This window comes from Hyperolius riggenbachi, chromosome 10 (genome assembly GCF_040937935.1).
Source record: "Hyperolius riggenbachi isolate aHypRig1 chromosome 10, aHypRig1.pri, whole genome shotgun sequence".
Taxonomy (NCBI): Eukaryota; Metazoa; Chordata; class Amphibia; order Anura; family Hyperoliidae; genus Hyperolius; species Hyperolius riggenbachi.
Genome location: NC_090655.1, coordinates 29,042,742 through 29,061,067, shown reverse-complemented (window position 1 = coordinate 29,061,067; position 18,326 = coordinate 29,042,742). Strand labels below are relative to the sequence as shown.

The following is an 18,326-nucleotide window of genomic DNA, read 5'->3' as shown; positions in this document are numbered from 1 at the left end:
TAAGGTGCATGTTAATAATAATAATAATCTGAACATTTGTATAGCGCTTTTCTCCTGTCGGACTCAGAGCGCTCAAGAGCTGCAGCCACTGGGACGCGCTCAAGAGGCCACCCTGCAGTGTTAAGGAGTCTTGCCTTGAACTCCCTACTGAATAGGTACTTGACCTAGCCAGGATTCGAACCCTGGTCTCCCATGTCAAAGGCAGAGCCCTTAACCAGTACACTATCCAGCACATAGGGGGTAATGCATGTTGTGTTATGAAAGATTGTGTGAGATAGTTTTTTTTTTGCAAATTGCCTTCCTACAGTTAAGCATTTCCCTTAATTTCAGTAGGGGATATTCAAGAAGGCCAACAGGCATAAACGTACATTTTGTTCTATGGTACTTTAAATAAAGATAGCTATAATTGCTGAAATCCGGGTGGAGAGGAGACCCGTCATTTTTGTCCATAGCAGGTAGAGATAGTCAAGAAGATGCAGTTAACTCAGCTTGCATACAAACTGAATGCAAAATTGTATTTATTTATTGTATTTATAAAACGCCAACATATTACGCAGCGCTACCAACATATTACACATTACAAAATGTACTGAGCTTGGAATTAAAGGACAACCAAAGTGAGAAGAATATGAAGGCTGCCATGTTTATTTCCTTTTAAACAATACCAGTTACCCGGCAGCCCTTGGCAGTCCTGGTCTACTTGTCTGCAGTAGTGTCTGAATCACACCAGAAACAAGCATGCAGCTAACCTTGTCAGATCTCACAATCTGACAATAATGACAGAAACACCTGATCTGCTGCATACTTGTTCAGGGGCTATGGCTAATAGTATTAATGGGAGAGGATCAACAGGACAGCCTGGTAACTGGTATTGCTTAAAAGGAAATAAATATGGCAGCCCTCTCACTTCAGTTGTCCTTTAAACCATTACTAGTGGACAGGAAGTGTATTTGATTTTTCCCACTTCCAAACTGCATGCAATCTGCATTAAATTTGCATTGAAGGCAAACCAATAACATCTGACTAACCATCTCCACTAGCAAGAGACCCTATAAGCTGTGGCCGAGGGGCAGCTAAACATGATATACTTCTTAGGGGTTTCTGTCTGTATTGTGCCATTTGCTTTAATAGAAGACTAATGCAAAAGTGGCAATTCGGGATGCTCACTCAGATTTAATGGAATTACAATGTTAGCATTTCTGATTGGAACCAAATCGGATTTCTGTTGAAATACTTCATTACTGCAAATCGGTAATTTTAGCCCAATTACAGAACTCGAAAGCATTGGACCAATCAACTTGGAAAAGTATTTGGCTAATCAGACAGTGCAAGAAATTATTAAAAAAAAAAAAAAAGACTCCTTGGAAATCGAAAAACGGAAATCGGATTTCTGCAGAAATACCACATTGCCGCAACTTTGTAATTTTACTGGACCAAACTGAGAATGCAGAGTCAACTTTATATAGTGTTTGGCTAATCAGAGAATGCAAAAAAAATGACTAAAAAAGACTTGGCAAAATTGGTAATTTGCATTGCCGGAAATTTAAACTTTCACGAAATCAGAAATCGGCATTTCCTCGGTGATCAGAAGCCCCCACTGCTGAGCTACTTTCTTTCTTGAGAAGTGTTTGGGCAGCAGCTGTGCGAGCCGGCCTGAGCATGTGCAGTACCATGGAGCTTGCGGCTCTGGCTTACTGTGCATGTGTGTGCGGGCTGGGTCGGCTATTGCACAGCCACACTGGAGGAAGAAGAGCAGTGTGGCCCCGATATGACTAGCGACAATGCCATGCTCAGCAATGGAGGACTTCAGAGCAGGGAGGGAAGCCTCAATAGGATCCTGAGGCTTCACTTTCTTTAGGTAAGTATCTAGTTTTGTACCCGAGCTTCAGCTCAAACTCTTTCTATCTTTAAAGGGACACTGTAGGGGGGTCGGGGGAAAATGAGTTGAACTTTCCTGGGGCTTCTAATGATCCCCCGCAGACATCCTACGCCCGCGCAGCCACTCACCGATGCTCCGGCCCCGCCTCCAGTTCACTTCTGGAATTTCAGACTTTAAAGTCTGAAAACCACTGCCGTTGCCGTGTCCTCGCTCCCTCTGACATCACCAGCAGTGTATACCACAAGCCCAGTATGGTCTGTGCCTGCGCAGTACGCTACTGGTGACATCAGGGGAAGCAAGGCCACGGCAACGCAGGTGCAGTGGTTTTCAGACTTTAAAGTCTGAAATTCCAGAAGTGAAATGGAGGCGGGGCTGGAGCATCGGTGAGTAGCTGTGCGGGCACAGGATGTCTGCGGGGGATCAGTAGAAGCACCGGGTAACTTCAACTCATTTTCCCCCGACCCCCCTACAGTGTCCCTTTAAGGATTAGTTGGGTTTGTTTTCCCATACCAGTTGTGACACTTACCTTCCTAATACTCCTTGTGTTGGCAACATGTCCTGATGGAAATTCCACATTAATGACAGCCATGGATGTTTTTACTCGCTTTCCTTTATAGCTAAATTTAAAAAAAAACACATTATGGTTGGTTGGTTTGTTTAGTTATGAAATAAAATTTTAATGAAAGGAATGTTAACAACGGTTCAAAGAATAAATTACAAAATGGGAGTGGCCATGAGCCCTACATTCCCTTGTTTTCCCCTTTTTCTTTTAAGAGTTTTATCTGAGCAGATAATGTTTCATCTTACTTTTCAGCACTCTGCAATTGAAAAAAGTTCAAAAATGACTCTGAGTATTTTCTTGCTTGCTGGAGGCTGAAAAGGCATTTTATTGGTAAGGTGTTAAAATATCACCTTGGAGAAATGCAGAGTCTTAGGCGAAAAGGTTTATTGGATAGGGGGCCAAGGAATGGCTCTGTGGTTGCAAAAAATAGCAGAAAATTAATTTGTCTTTGAACTGACTATAATGTAATGTGACATTTTGATACATGTATGGTGATTTATATAATAACTGTAAAATAAAATTTAAAGTGGACCTGAACTTTTGCACATGTAACAATTTTGGTACCAATATGTATGTGTGGGGGCTTTGATATTCACCGCCAAAGTCGGCACAAAATTATGTGTAAATTACGCATAAATTCATGTGTAAGTATGAATGATAATACAAAGTAAATTGAATCAACAATTTCTAGTTACGTAAAGGCGATTATGAGGCGTAATTGCAAATCACGATGGGTAATTGCTCATAGGCGTAATTTCTGCTCATCACTAATGTGGGTAACCTATGCCTCCAGTTTAGGCAAAGAGGTACTCTTCACATTTTTAGCTATTACGCTTTTCGCTACCATGACCGCCAACACTGTCAGATCGAAAAAGCTCCCTTCCATTTCTGGTTCCAGAATTCCAAATAGTATGAGGTGTTCAGATAAACTGTAGGTAGTTTTGTAGTATGTATTAAAAAGTTCTCAATATGCCCCCCAAATGTTTTAATAATTGGACATGACAACCACAAACTGTATTTCTCAATGATCCTGGCTCGAGATGGCATCTCCAACAAAGGTGCCCCTTTTGTCTCCCCATTTTTTTCTAGTCGACTGGGGGTGACTGAGGTACCACCTCGCAAGTAATGTATAGCTTATTTTGAGACAACCACATGGTTTGGAACATTTTGCACCAATCAAAAGTTTTTGGGCAACCAAATTTTTCCTCCCATTTTTATAGAAATTAGATTTTTGTTTTTGGAATGTGGGAGGAAACTGGAGTGCCCAGAGGAAACCCACGCAGACATGGGAAGAACATAGAAACTCAGTGCAGATTGTGCCCTGGCTGGGATTCCAACCAGGGACCTACACTTTATTTAAACACACTGCATCTTGTTTTTCAATATTTACATTTTTCTTTAGGATTTTATCCTCACCTGACTTCCACCTTGACCTTATACTTGTTCTTTGCACCAATCTTGCATTCTGAAGGGTCTGTGGTGACCTTGACATCGAAGTTGTGCTCATGTTCATCAGGGATGCTGAAGTAATGTACATGTGACTGCAATGACATGGAATTAGGAAACAAATTTGAGAATTTCAATACCACACATTTGTTTTCCTTACACTTTCTACACACCATGTGTTATATGTATTGATCATTGTTCATCAGTTAAAGTGAACCTCCAGACTAAAAATCGACTCGGCAGCACTGAAAAGGCTTGGTGTTTCTTTAACAGTTTCACAGCATTAGAACTTTGTTTCTCTTATACAAGCCTCATTTTTAGCTGCACAGAAGAAAACTGCCCGGGCATTTTTCCCCTGATGCTGTGCAAAGCATGATGGGATTTCTGATGTTTTTCTCATTCTGCTGTTTTGGTGGAATTTTTTTTTTTTACTTTTTTTTTACATTTTGAATTTGACATTTGAAGCCTAGGGTGCACAGCTTGAGGGGTGATCAGGACACAGGACAGTTGGAACTGTGTCTCCTGCTCCCTGTCACCTCCTTTCAACCAAAAATATGGCTGCCCCCATGACAAAGATGGCAGCCCCCATGAATCACAAACATTTGCCTGTTCTTTTAAAACAGGGTGGGTAAGAGATTATATTAACTATCTATTCTAATTAACATAACTAATGTAACTTAATGACAGTATGTTTGTTTAGGCTGAAGTTCCCCTTTAAAGAAATTCTGAGGTTATATTTACAATTGTTGACGTCTAAATTCTGGAGATATTAGTTTTCATTATAATCTAAATTGAACATCCACCACTTCATTAAAGCATACCTGAAGTGACATGTGACATGAGAAGATAAACATGGGTACATATACTTCTAGCACTACTAAGAAAGTGTCTGAAGTGTTTTTTATTTCTGTTTTCCAGTGCAGGAAGAGTTTACAAAAAAAAAATAATAGCATTACCCGGGCTTCTAATGGTCCATCCTGTGCCCACGCAGCCACTCCCTGGATGCTCCGGCCCCACCTCCAGTTCACTTCTGGAATTTCCGACTTAAAGTCTAAAAACCACTGTGCCTGTGTCCTCGCTCCCACTGATGGCACCAGGAGCATACTGTGCAGACGCAGACTGTACTAGGCCTGCGCAATACAGTCCTGGTGACATCAGCGGGAGCGAGGGTGCAGCCGCACAGGTGCAGTGTGTGGGACAGGATGTCTGTGGGGGACCATTAGAAGCCCCGGGTAAGTTCAACTCTTTTCCCCCCGACCCCCCTACAGTATTCCTTTAAAGAGAACCTAAGAAACGGTAAAAAAAAGCAAATATGGACTCATCTCCGGCTTCCTTCAGTCCCCCGTAGCCCGCAAGGTCCCTCGGCGTCCTCTGGATCCCTCCTGTGGTCCCGCTGGTGGCTCCATAAACCTGGCGACTTTGACTTAAGTCATGCATGCGTGGCCGGTGTGATCCGACCCAGAGGGTGGCAACTTTGACTTAAGTCATGCATGCGTGGCCGGTGTGATCTGACCCAGAGGGTGGCAAGGGACCTCGCAAGCTACAGAGGGGGGGGAGGGGCTGGAGGAAGCCCCAGTTAAGGAAATCAGCTAATGTTAATTCAATTGAATTTGTATAATCATTCAAAATTCTGCATGAATTTTGTGTAATTTTCACGTTACTTTGGTGGTGAGGTGATTAGCAAAGCCCTTATACATGCTATGTTCACCAATATTGCTACATGTGTTAAGAAGAATAGTGAGTACAAGTCAAGAAAAATAATTTTTCACAAAGACCTTGTAGTTTTTGAGAAAAACATTTTTAAATATGCAAAGAAAAATGGTTTTTAAACTCAGAGAAATAACAGATTGAAAACCATTTTTCTTTGCATTTTTAAAAATTTATTTTCTCAAAAACTACAAGGTCTTTTTGAACAAATGACTTGTACCCACTATTCTCCATAACAATTTTGGTGGCAGTAGCATGTATGCAGAGGCGGGACTAGGTCCTCCAGCACCCAAGGCTGAGACACCAAAGTGCGCCCCTCCATCCCTGCCACCCCAGCCGTCACACACTGATTGCTATTAGACTAAGAGGTGCCACAGGGCCCACAACTAGTGTTGGGCGAACATCTAGATGTTCGGGTTCGGGCCGAACGGGCCGAACATGGCCGCGATGTTCGGGTGTTCGACCCGAACTCCGAACATAATGGAAGTCAATGGGGACCCGAACTTTTGTGGTTTGTAAAGCCTCCTTACATGCTACATACCCCAAATTTACAGGGTATGTGCACCTTGGGAGTGGGTACAAGAGGAAAAAAAAATAGCAAAAAGAGCTTATAGTTTTTGAGAAAATCGATTTTAAAGTTTCAAAGGGAAAACTGTCTGTTAAATGCGGGAAATGTCTGTTTTCTTTGCACAGGTAACATGTTTTTTGTCGGCATGCAGTCATAAATGTAATACATATAAGAGGTTCCAGGAAAAGGGACCGGTAACGCTAACCCAGCAGCAGCACACGTGATGGAACAGGAGGAGGGTGGCGCAGGAGGAGAAGAAGGCCACGCTTTGTGAGACACAACAACCCCGGCCTTGCATGAGGGCAAGAAGCGTGCGGATAGCAGGCTTTGTACCGCCATGCAGTCATAAATGTAATAAAGATAAGTGGTTCAATAAACAGGGACCACGCGGCAACGCTAACCCAGCAGCAGCAGACGTGATGGAACAGGAGGAGGCGCAGGAGGAGAAGGCCACGCTTTGTGAGACACAACAACCCAGGCCTTGCATGAGGGCAAGAAGCGTGCGGATAGCATGCTTTGTACCGCCATGCAGTCATAAATGTAATAAAGATAAGTGGTTCAATAAACAGGGACCACGCGGCAACGCTAACCCAGCAGCAGCAGACGTGATGGAACAGGAGCAGGCGCAGGAGGAGAAGGCCACGCTTTGTGAGACACAACAACCCAGGCCTTGCATGTGGACAAAAAGCGTGCGGATATAGCAGCAATGCTTTTTGCCGCCATGCAGTCATAAATGTAATACAGATGAGAGGTTCAATAAACAGGGCCCGGAAACGCAACACCATCCCAGATGTTCATTGGTCATGTTACTTGGTTGGGGTCCTGGAGTGTTGCGTAGTCATTTCCAATCCAGGATTGATTCATTTTAATTTGAGTCAGACGGTCTGCATTTTCTGTAGAGAGGCGGATACGCCGATCTGTGACGATGCCTCCGGCAGCACTGAAACAGCGTTCCGACATAACGCTGGCTGCCGGGCAAGCCAGCACCTCTATTGCGTACATTGCCAGTTCGTGCCAGGTGTCTAGCTTCGATACCCAATAGTTGAAGGGTGCAGATGGATGGTTCGACACAGCTACGCCATCTGACATGTAGTCCTTGACCATCTTCTCCAGGCGATCGGTGTTGGAGGTGGATCTGCACGCTTGCTGTTCAGTGGGCTGCGGCTGCATGGGTGTCAGAAAATTTTCCCACTCCAAGGACACTGCCGATACCATTCCCTTTTGGGTACTAGCTGCGGCTTGCGTTGTTTGCTGCCCTCCTGGTCGTCCTGGGTTTGCGGAAGTCAGTCTGTCTGCGTACAACTGGCTAGAGGAGGGGGAGGATGTCAATCTCCTCTCTAAAGTCTCCACAAGGGCCTGCTGGTATTCTTCCATTTTGACCTGTCTGACTCTTTCTTCAAGCAGTTTTGGAACATTGTGTTTGTACCGTGGATCCAGAAGGGTATAAACCCAGTAATTGGTGTTGTCCAGAATGCGCACAATGCGTGGGTCACGTTCAATGCAGTCTAGCATGAATTGAGCCATGTGTGCCAGAGTCCTACCAGAATCCTCATCATCCTCTTGTGAGCGTTGTGATAGTTGTTGTGATGCATCATAGTCGTCACCTTCCTCCTGGTCTGCTTCTGCTGACCATTCGCGTTGAATTGTGGAAGTCCAACGTGCACCGCTCTGGCCCTCGTCAGTGGTGGCATGAAATTCCTGCTCCAACTCCAGCTGTTCCTCCTCCTCTTCTTCGTCATAGCTGCTGGGGCCAGCGTTCCCTGAGGCGGATGGCCTGATGTTGGTACCATCACGCTGATCGTTTTCTCCTTCAGATTCCCCCAGTTGCATCATGACAGCTGTTTCCTTGATTTTTAACATCGACCTCTTCAGTAAACACAGCAGTGGTATGGTAATGCTGACTGAAGAGTTGTCACTGCTCACAAGCAACGTGGATTGCTCAAAATTTTGGAGGACTTGGCAGAGGTCCAACATGTTGGCCCAATCGGATCCACAGAAGCTTGGCAGCTGGCCGGATGCGCCTCGGTACTGCGCCGTCATGTACTGGACCACTGCACTCTTCTGCTCGCAAAAGCGGGCTAGCATGTGCAGCGTAGAATTCCAGCGCGTAGGGACATCACACAGCAAGCGATGGTGGGGGAGATTGAAGCGCTCCTGCATCTTGGCAAGTGCCCCCGAAGCAGTACTGGAATTTCTACAATGTTTGGACACTCGACGCACCTTCAACAGCAGATCGGGCACGCCTGGGTATGTCCTCAGGAACCGCTGAACTACTAGGTTCATCACGTGCGCCAGGCAAGGGATGTGTGTCAGCTTAGCCAACCTTAAAGCGCGAATGAGATTACTCCCATTATCACACACAACCATGCCCGGTTTCAGGTCCAGCGGTGCCAGCCACAAATCCGTCTGTTCCTTTATTCCCCTCCAAATTTCCTCCCCTGTGTGCTGCTTATCCCCAAGGCAGATTAGCTTCAGCAACGCTTGCTGACGCATGCCAACAGCTGTGCTGCACTGCTTCCACGATCCTACTGCTGCTGGGTTAGCGTTTCCGGATGAGGTACAGCTTTGAGATGCGTTGGAGGAGAAGGAGTCAGAGAGGTAGGTGCTGCTGTTATCCAGTGGGAGGGACGGCGGTGCAGCTGTTTGTGGCGTGGGCAACACCCGTGCCGTAGCAGGTGAGGAATCGCTGCCAGGCTCCACAAGGTTCACCCAGTGCGCGGTAAGGGAGATGTATCGACCCTGGCCGAACGCACTCGTCCAGGTGTCAGTGGTGAGGTGAACCTTGCAGGCAACGGCATTCTTCAAGCTTCGGGTTATTTTGCTGACCACGTGCTCATGCAACTCAGGCACTGCAGAGCGTGCAAAGTGGTAGCGGCTGGGAACCACGTAACGTGGGATGGCCACTGACATCATGCCCTTGAAGCTGTTTGTCTCCACCAATCGATATGGCAGCATTTCGCAGGCCAGAAGCTTGGCTATGCTGGCTGTTACTGCCACGGCCCGGGGGTCATTTGCTGGCAATTTCCTCTTGCGCTCAAACATCTCCGACACAGACAACTGAACCGTAGCGCTGCACACGGAAGGGCTGTTGGTTGTTGTGTTTGATGAACACTGGGAGACCTCAAGAGCACTACTCCGGAAAGTGACAGTGTCAGCGTCGTCTGATGTTTGTGAATGTTGTGAACCACGCAATGGCTGGGCTACTGCTGCTGCTGAGGCGGGTCTGGTGGTGAGTCTGGTGAACCCAAGGGAGGCAGTGTTGTTTCTGGTACCCTGTTCTGACGCGTTTGCCCAAAGAGTGGGATGTTTGGATAGCATGTGACGGCTCATGCTGGTGGTGGAGAGGTTGTTAATATTTTTCCCCCTGCTCAGGCGGGTCTTGCACACCTTGCAAATCGCCATGGTAACATCCTCAGTGCAGTCTTCAAAGAAAGCCCAGGCTTTGGAGCACCTGCCTCCTTGCTGGCGATTTCTGTTTGCTCCTCTTTTGCCTCTCACTTGAACTTCCACGCTTGTGGTGCCTGAAATTGCGCGCCGCCTACCTTGTGGCACAAGGCGAACTCGTGCAGCAGTGTGTTCTTCAACAGACTCATCTGTGCTGCTGCTACGACGGCGATGTTCTCGTTCACAAACAAAATCTGGGTCTCTGTCCACATTGTCCATACCCTCCTCTTCCATCTCCTCAAACTCGTCATATGTCATTGTGGGCCACCGCCGTGGAGTAGAGCTCCCCACAACAACCTCTGCGCAGCACACTCCAACGTCGTCTTCCAGATCTTGTCGGCCGACCTCCTGCAATTGCAACCCCTCCTGCCCAAATTGCTCTGGGATTTGGGTTTCCGAGTCCTCTTCGGACTCGCCTTGTATTTCAGTGCGCGGTGCATTTCCCACAGTTAACGGTTGTGAATCCAGGCACAACATTTCTGGCTGTTCCTCCATTGACCTTTGAAAGGTGGAAGTTTGTTGGGCTGGGAATAGCTCCTGCGAATACCCCATTGTGTCCTGAGGTAATTCATCGGACTGGTTATCTGGCAGTTGTGTGCGTGGTGTCGCTGCCGGTTGTGTCAGCTTTGTGCCCACTGGCTCCTTGTAACTGGCTGAGGACTCGGACCTCGTGCGTGATGTGCTGGTGCTGCTTAACCCACTGCTGGACGCTTGAGAGGTCATCCAAGTAATTATCTGGTCCTGTTCTTTTGGATTTGTGAGGGTTGTTGTCCTGGACAACATGGGCGGTATTGAGTGGGTTTTCTTGGGTGCTCCCCTGTGGCCTGTACGTGAACCGTCAGGGGAAACACCTCTTCCCTTGCCCCTCCCTCTTTCACCGGATTTCTTCCTCATTTCACTTATCCTTACAGTACACGCTGACTGGCAGCAGTACAGTGGCAGTACAGAAATGCTATACAGTACCACTATTCCCAGCAGCGACACAGAGCACAATGCTATACAGTGACGGGTGAGCGGTGTACCACTATTCCCAGCAGCGACACAGAGCACAATGCTATACAGTGACGGGTGAGCGGTGTACCACTATTCCCAGCAGACACAGAACAGTACACAGAATGCTATATAGTGTGGCTGAACGAGCGGTGTACCACTATTCCCAGCAGACACAGAACAGTACACAGAATGCTATATAGTGTGGCTGAACGAGCGGTGTACTACTGTTCCCAGCAGACACAGAACAGTACACAGAATGCTATATAGTGTGGCTGAACGAGCGGTGTACCACTGTTCCCAGCAGACACAGAACAGTACACAGAATGCTATATAGTGTGGCTGAACGAGCGGTGTACCACTATTCCCAGCAGACACAGAACAGTACACAGAATGCTATATAGTGTGGCTGAATGAGCGGTGTACTACTGTTCCCAGCAGACACAGAACAGTACACAGAATGCTATATAGTGTGGCTGAACGAGCGGTGTACCACTGTTCCCAGCAGACACAGAACAGTACACAGAATGCTATATAGTGTGGCTGAACGAGCGGTGTACCACTGTTCCCAGCAGACACAGAACAGTACACAGAATGCTATATAGTGTGGCTGAACGAGCGGTGTACTACTGTTCCCAGCAGACCCAGAACAGTACACAGAATGCTATATAGTGTGGCTGAACGAGCGGTGTACTACTGTTTCCAGCAGACACAGAACAGTACACAGAATGCTATATAGTGTGGCTGAACGAGCGGTGTACCACTATTCCCAGCAGACACAGAACAGTACACAGAATGCTATATAGTGTGGCTGAACGAGCGGTGTACCACTGTTCCCAGCAGACACAGAACAGTACACAGAATGCTATATAGTGTGGCTGAACGAGCGGTGTACCACTATTCCCAGCAGACACAGAACAGTACACAGAATGCTATATAGTGTGGCTGAACGAGCGGTGTACCACTATTCCCAGCAGACACAGAACAGTACACAGAATGCTATATAGTGTGGCTGAACGAGCGGTGTACCACTGTTCCCAGCAGACACAGAACAGTACACAGAATGCTATATAGTGTGGCTGAACGAGCGGTGTACTACTGTTCCCAGCAGACACAGAACAGTACACAGAATGCTATATAGTGTGGCTGAACGAGCGGTGTACTACTGTTCCCAGCAGACACAGAACAGTACACAGAATGCTATATAGTGTGGCTGAACGAGCGGTGTACTACTGTTTCCAGCAGACACAGAACAGTAAACAGAATGCTATATAGTGTGGCTGAACGAGCGGTGTACTACTGTTCCCAGCAGACACAGAACAGTACACAGAATGCTATATAGTGTGGCTGAGCGAGGTACACAGAGTGGCAGTAAACACAATGCTATATATAGCGTGGCTGAGCGAGGTGCACAGTGGTAGTACACACAATGCTATATATAGCGTGGCTGAGCGAGGTGCACAGTGGCAGTACACACAATGCTATATTAGTCAGGCTAGCCTAAGCCGTGTACACAGAGTGTCAGTAAACAACGGTATATAGTCTGGCTGAGCGGTGTACACAGAGTGGCAGTAAACACAATGCTATATATAGCGTGGCTGAGCGAGGTGCACAGTGGCAGTACACACAATGCTATATATAGCGTGGCTGAGCGAGGTGCACAGTGGCAGTACACACAATGCTATATTAGTCAGGCTAGCCTAAGCCGTGTACACAGAGTGTCAGAAAACACAATGCTATATATATAGCGTGGCTGAGCGAGGTACACAGTGGCAGTAAACACAATGCTATATAGTGTGGCTGAACGAGCGGTGTACTACTGTTCCCAGCAGCGACACACAATGACTGGGGGGGACCCTGGCTAGCGTGGCTGGAGCGCGAACTACCCTGCCTGCCTACCCAAAGCTAAACCCACAGACAAATGGCGGAGATATGACGTGGTTCGGGTATTTATTTACCCGAACCACGTGACAGTTCGGCCAATCAGAGCGCGTTCGGGTCCGAACCACGTGACCCGTTCGGCCAATCACAGCGCTAGCCGAACGTTCGGGGAACGTTCGGCCATGCGCTCTTAGTTCGGCCATATGGCCGAACGGTTTGGCCGAGCACCGTCAGGTGTTCGGCCGAACTCGAACATCACCCGAACAGGGTGATGTTCTGCAGAACCCGAACAGTGGCGAACACTGTTCGCCCAACACTACCCACAACCTCCCCAACACCTTAATATCTAGTTATCTGGCTTGCAGTCACTGCTATGTATCCCCTTTTCTTATGTCTTTCTGCTTCAAACACATTAGGAATGATAGCTGAATGAATTGTGCGCCCCCTCCTACACTGCGCCCTGAGGCTGGAGCCTCTCCAGCCTATGCCTCGGCCCGGCCCTGCATGTATGGGGGCTTTGCTATTCACCGGTAAAGTCAGCACAAATTTACACAAAAATTACATGAAATTATGAATGATTACAATGAATACATATGAAACTAATTACAATTTTACCCTGAAATTTCGCATTACGATTACGATGAGTAATTGCGAATTATGATGCATAATTATGCATAGATGTGATTTCTGCTCATCACTAATTTTATGTTAATTTTATTCAGCTTGGAGTTACTTGCCAGTATAATAAAGAATGCTTTCTGTACCAGATCTAGCTTACATTTTCTATGCACTGCAATTATCCACCAAAGACAAAATGAAATGCCCCATAACTCTTTAAAATAGTTACATAGTTATTTGGGTTGAAAAAAGACATACGTCCATCGAGTTCAACCAGAAAACAAAGTACAACACCAGCCTGCTCCCTCACATATCCCTGTTGATCCAGAGGAAGGCGGAAACCCTTACAATGAAATACTGCATGAGGTAAAAATCTTTCTGAATTGTCATGAATTTGTTTGATAATTTACTAAACTTTAACTGCATGCATGAAAATTGGTTAAAATGATACCACATATGCCATATTTCCTTACTAGTTGGGCATGTAGCAGACCATTATTGCCAGCTTGTGGGTGCAATTGCTAGGGCTGGGGAACAGTTTGGGAAACCCAGTTTTGTACAGATCGCTCAGCGCACAGTGATTCATCTGTACAGCACTGAGACCCCAAACCTTTGCAACCTTTGCCCTAGTGATCGGATCTGCTCAGTACAGATGGCAGTCATTAAATGACTCCATGGATCTTAAAGCGAACTCGAGGTGAGAATGATATGGAGGCTGACATATTTGTTTCCTTTTGCAGGTCTATTTGGCTGCAGTGAAAAAACGTGTTATAGATGTGATGTGTCTTGTCTCATCTAAAGCAGCCATCATTCACGTTTGAACAGGTGCAAATACAAGCACATGCATGAGCATCAACGAGGGTAGCACATACGTGCACACATGGGAGAGCATATCCCCCAAAGGAGTGCACAGTGGTGACTTTTATTCTACTATGTTAAATGAATGTCCAAGAACCCCCACGGGGGCCTTAAAGAGAACCCGAGGTGGGTTTGAAGAATATTATCTGCATACAGAGGCTGGATCTGCCTATACAGCCCAGCCTCTGTTGCTATTCCAAACTCCCCTAAGGTCCCCCTGCACTCTGCAATCCCTCATAAATCACAGCCACGCTGCTGACAAACAGCTTGTCAGAGCTGGCTGTGTTTATCTCTATAGTGTCAGTCTGCTGCTCTCCCCGCCTCCTGCAGAACTCCGGTCCCCGCCTGCATCCCTTCCCTCCCTGCTGATTGGAGGGAAGGGACGGGGGCAGGGACCGGAGCTCTGCAGGAGGCGGGGGAGCAGCTGAGACTGACACTACAGATGTAAACACAGCCGCACAGCATGGCTGTGATTTATGAGGGATTGCAGAGTGCAGGGTAACCTTAGTGGGGTTTGGGATAGCAACAGAGGCTGGGCTGTATAGGCAGATCCAGCCTCTGTATGCAGATAATATTCTTCAAACACACCTCGGGTTCTCTTTAAAGGGAAGGTCCAAGCAAAAAAAAAAATGAGTTTCACTTACCTGGGGCTTCTACCAGCCCCATGAAGCCATCCTGTGCCCTCGTAGTCACTCACTGCTGCTCCAGTCCCCCGCTGGCAGCTTTCTGACCTCAGAGGCCAGGGCCGAATTGCGTACATTTTTACACATTCCCGCTAGTGCAGGAACATTAACGCATACATTTTTACGCGTTAGTGGTGCAACGAGTACATTTTTGTTCCTGCACTAGCTGGAATGCGTAAAAATGTATGCAATGTGGCCCTGACCTCCGAGGTCAGAAAGCTGCCAGCAGGGGACTGGAGCAGCAGTGAGTGACTACGAGGGCACAGGATGGCTACATGGGGCTGGTAGAAGCAGAACTAGCTGGCATAGGGGGACTGGAGCAGCAGTGAGTGACTACGAGGGCACAGGATGGATACATGGGGCTGGTAGAAGCAGAACTAGCTGGCATAGGGGGACTGGAGCAGCAGTGAGTGACTACGAGGGCACAGGATGGCTACATGGGGCTGTTAGAAGCCCCAGGTAAGTAAAACTCATTTTTTTTTGCTTGGACCTTCCCTTTAATAAGATGTTCAATTAATGTCCAAGAACCTTTACTGGTTGAAAATGTATTCTCTCTTAATTTTAAAGTTGATTAGTTCAAAAAGTATAAACTATTTTTGAAAAATTATTGTGCACATGTTCCCTGGTTTAGCCTTAATAGACACAACCAATTTGATTTTAATATCATGTTTTTTACATGTTCCCTGAGTTACCCTTGATATACATACCAAATTTGGTGTCAATATTATGTACGGAGGCCTTGCAAACAACCACAAAAATTTACCCCATGGACTACAATGTTAATTAGCAAAATGGTGAACATTTTGCAGAAAATTTTGCGATTTTGTGAAAAAATTCACGGAACTGGTTTGGCCAAATTTGTTCATCTTTTCTCACCACCCAGGGAAGGAGGAAGTGACGTGAGTGCAATACAAGGGCCGCAATTAGAGTTGAAGGACAAATCTTTACTCACCTGCAGATAAACACAACCATGTCCTTTGACAGAAGCCGTGTAAGTTCCTGGAACCTTTGGAAGATCCACTATTTGTAGAAGAAGACTGTTAGTCTTGTCAATGTGAATCTCTTTGTGAAACCCTTCTTCTCCATCAATTGTTACAGTGGCATCCTCTTCTTCATTGGAAGTGGCCTTGGCATATATAGCAAGAGCCTGAACAGCAAATGTGGTATCCTGTGAAACAGAATACTTGTTAGTGAAGAAGGCAGTACTAACAGCAAACATCAAAGTTGTTTTAAGTCCAACATTAGTGATGAACATAATCTGCTAATTATGATTACGCAAAATTTCACATAATTTTATGTGAAATACTTACAATTTACTTTACTTACTTACATACTACTTACTTAGGCCTGGTGCACACCAAGACCCGCCAGCAGATCCGCAAAATGCTAGCAGATTTTGAAACACTTTTTTTTTATTTTTATGAGGCGTTTTGCTAGCGTTTTACGGATTGCTGCTGCGGATTTCAGTGTAGCATATTTCATATATTGTTACAGTACAGCTGTTACTGAACAGCTGCTGTAACAAAAACGGCTGCAAAACCGCTCTGATCTGCCGTTTTTCAGAGCAGTTTGCGAATTTCCTATACTTAACATTGAGGCAGAAATGCCTCCGCAATCCAAAATCTGCAGCAGCCCGGGAGTATGCGTTTCTGCAAAACGCCTCCCGCTCTGGTGTGCACACCCCCATTGAAATACATCACCCTAGCGTATCCGCAGCCGCTAGCGGCTGCAAAAATGGCCAAAAAGCCACTTGGTGTGCCCCAGCCCTTACATACTACTTACTTACATACTTACAATTTAGAAATTGAATTGATTTTAAGTAATCCTTTCTTAATTTTGTGTCATTTTGTGCCAAATATAGTAGTAAATACTAGCATACAGGCTATTGTCAACAAAATTTGCTACCTGTGTTAAGGAGGAATAGTGGGAATACGTAAATTAAAAAAAAAACCTTCAAGTTTTTGAGAAAATTGATTTTAAAAAAATGCAAAGAAAAAATTGATTTTTAAACTCAGAAAAATTATAGTTTAAAAAAATATTTTTCCTTTGCATTTTTAAAGTGGACCTGACCTTTGCACAGGATAGAAGGAAAACCTAGAAATGCACCCTGTATGTATTTAGAAATGTTTAGCCTGTCTAATTCCCCCTCATCTGTGACTAAGCACAAGTTGTAATTTGATCCCCCAGCTGTGTCAGCTGACGGCCACAGCAGAGAGATAATTGGTAAATGCAGGATGGTAACAATATGCCTGCTTCCATGAAAGCAGGAAGTAGAAACGAGACAGATTTATTGCAAGATTTGTATCAGCTGTACAAAAAAAGTTTTTCTTCAAAGGTTTTTATGCTGTTACTTATTTTTACAGCAGAGAAGAAGTTCTGAGTTCAGGTCTGCTTTAAAATCTATTTACTAAAAAACTACTAGGTATTTTTGATTTTTTTTGTCTTATTCCCACTATTCTTCTTAAAATACGTAGCCATTTTGGTGACAATGACAAGTATGGGGGCTTTGCTATCAAAGTGACCAAGAGTTCACAAACTACAAAGTTTTTTAATTACCCGAGGCTTCGTTCAGCCCCATAAGCAGTAGGAGAAGAGAGGCGCCAGCAGGATAAAAATGGATAAAACCTTTAAAATTTGCTTGGAGGAAGTGGTGGACTTACCGCCATAAAGCAGACACGAAAGACTGTCTGAATAGTAGCAATCACATTTATTATATAGTACCCCATAAAGTGCAGTGCAACGCATTTCGCAGGCCAAGCTCGCTTCATCAGGCAATAAACGTGGGGACAAAACAGAATTTCGGCAATAGCAGGTGTAGCACATAAGCATGCTGTCCTCCCGTTGCCCTCCATTCATTGGTAACCAGCCCCGGTAACTGGCTCAGTCAGCTCCAGTCCCCGGCAGACATCACTGATCCAAATACCGGAGCTGATTACCTCTAAAAGGAGGCATGCGGGAGGACAGTGAGGGACGCATCCATGCTTGTGGGGCTGAAGGAAGCCCCGGGTGTGTAAAAAAACTTTGTAATTAGTCATCTCTGGCACACTTTAGCCTCTAAAGTCAACCTGAAATTACGTGAAATATATTCAAAGTTGCATAATCATGGTTCCTGATTACCCGGATTAATTTACATATGAAATGAATTACCATTTTTCTAGAAATTTTGCATAACGATTTTGCATCGAAATTGTGAATTATGATGCAAAATTACATTTATGTTTAATTTGTGCTCATTCCTGCTCAACATATGAAATTGAACATTCAGGAAAAAACAAATAAAAAAACAAAATTAGCTGATGGAGAGTATGCCTATCCCTATGTCTTCTGCTTTCTGACCTCTCTATATCTCCACCTTGAGTTGCCCATTAAATTACCAATGCCGTAAACATTTTTAACAATTAAAATGTATATATATATATATATATATATATATATATATATATATATATATATATATATATATATATATATATATATATGTATATATATACTTGCTGCATGCCGTGCAGTATATTCACGGCCCTGCAAAATTGACAGAATGCACCAGGGCCGTGAATACAAGTCTGCAGCGGCGTGCAGCCGACGCGTGCTCCCATTCGCCTGCGCGCGCGCACCTCCGTTACCGCCACTTAGAGGTCAAGTGAATGAATGGGACCATAGGTCCCATTCATAAATCTAAGTCCCCGATTC

At 45.4% G+C, this 18,326-nt stretch overlaps 1 protein-coding gene across 1 annotated transcript in view; it reads right to left on the bottom strand.

The window, feature by feature from the left end:
• LOC137536634 (alpha-2-macroglobulin-like) overlaps positions 1-18,326 on the bottom strand; it is a 143,179-nt gene that overhangs the window by 16,132 nt on the left and 108,721 nt on the right. Inside the window, exons 29-31 of the mRNA XM_068258884.1 lie at positions 15,589-15,804; positions 3,858-3,982; positions 2,406-2,496 (exon numbers count right to left, since the gene is read on the bottom strand). Coding sequence (XP_068114985.1) covers positions 2,406-2,496; positions 3,858-3,982; positions 15,589-15,804 — 432 coding nt within the window. The remainder of the gene's footprint in view (positions 1-2,405; positions 2,497-3,857; positions 3,983-15,588; positions 15,805-18,326) is intronic.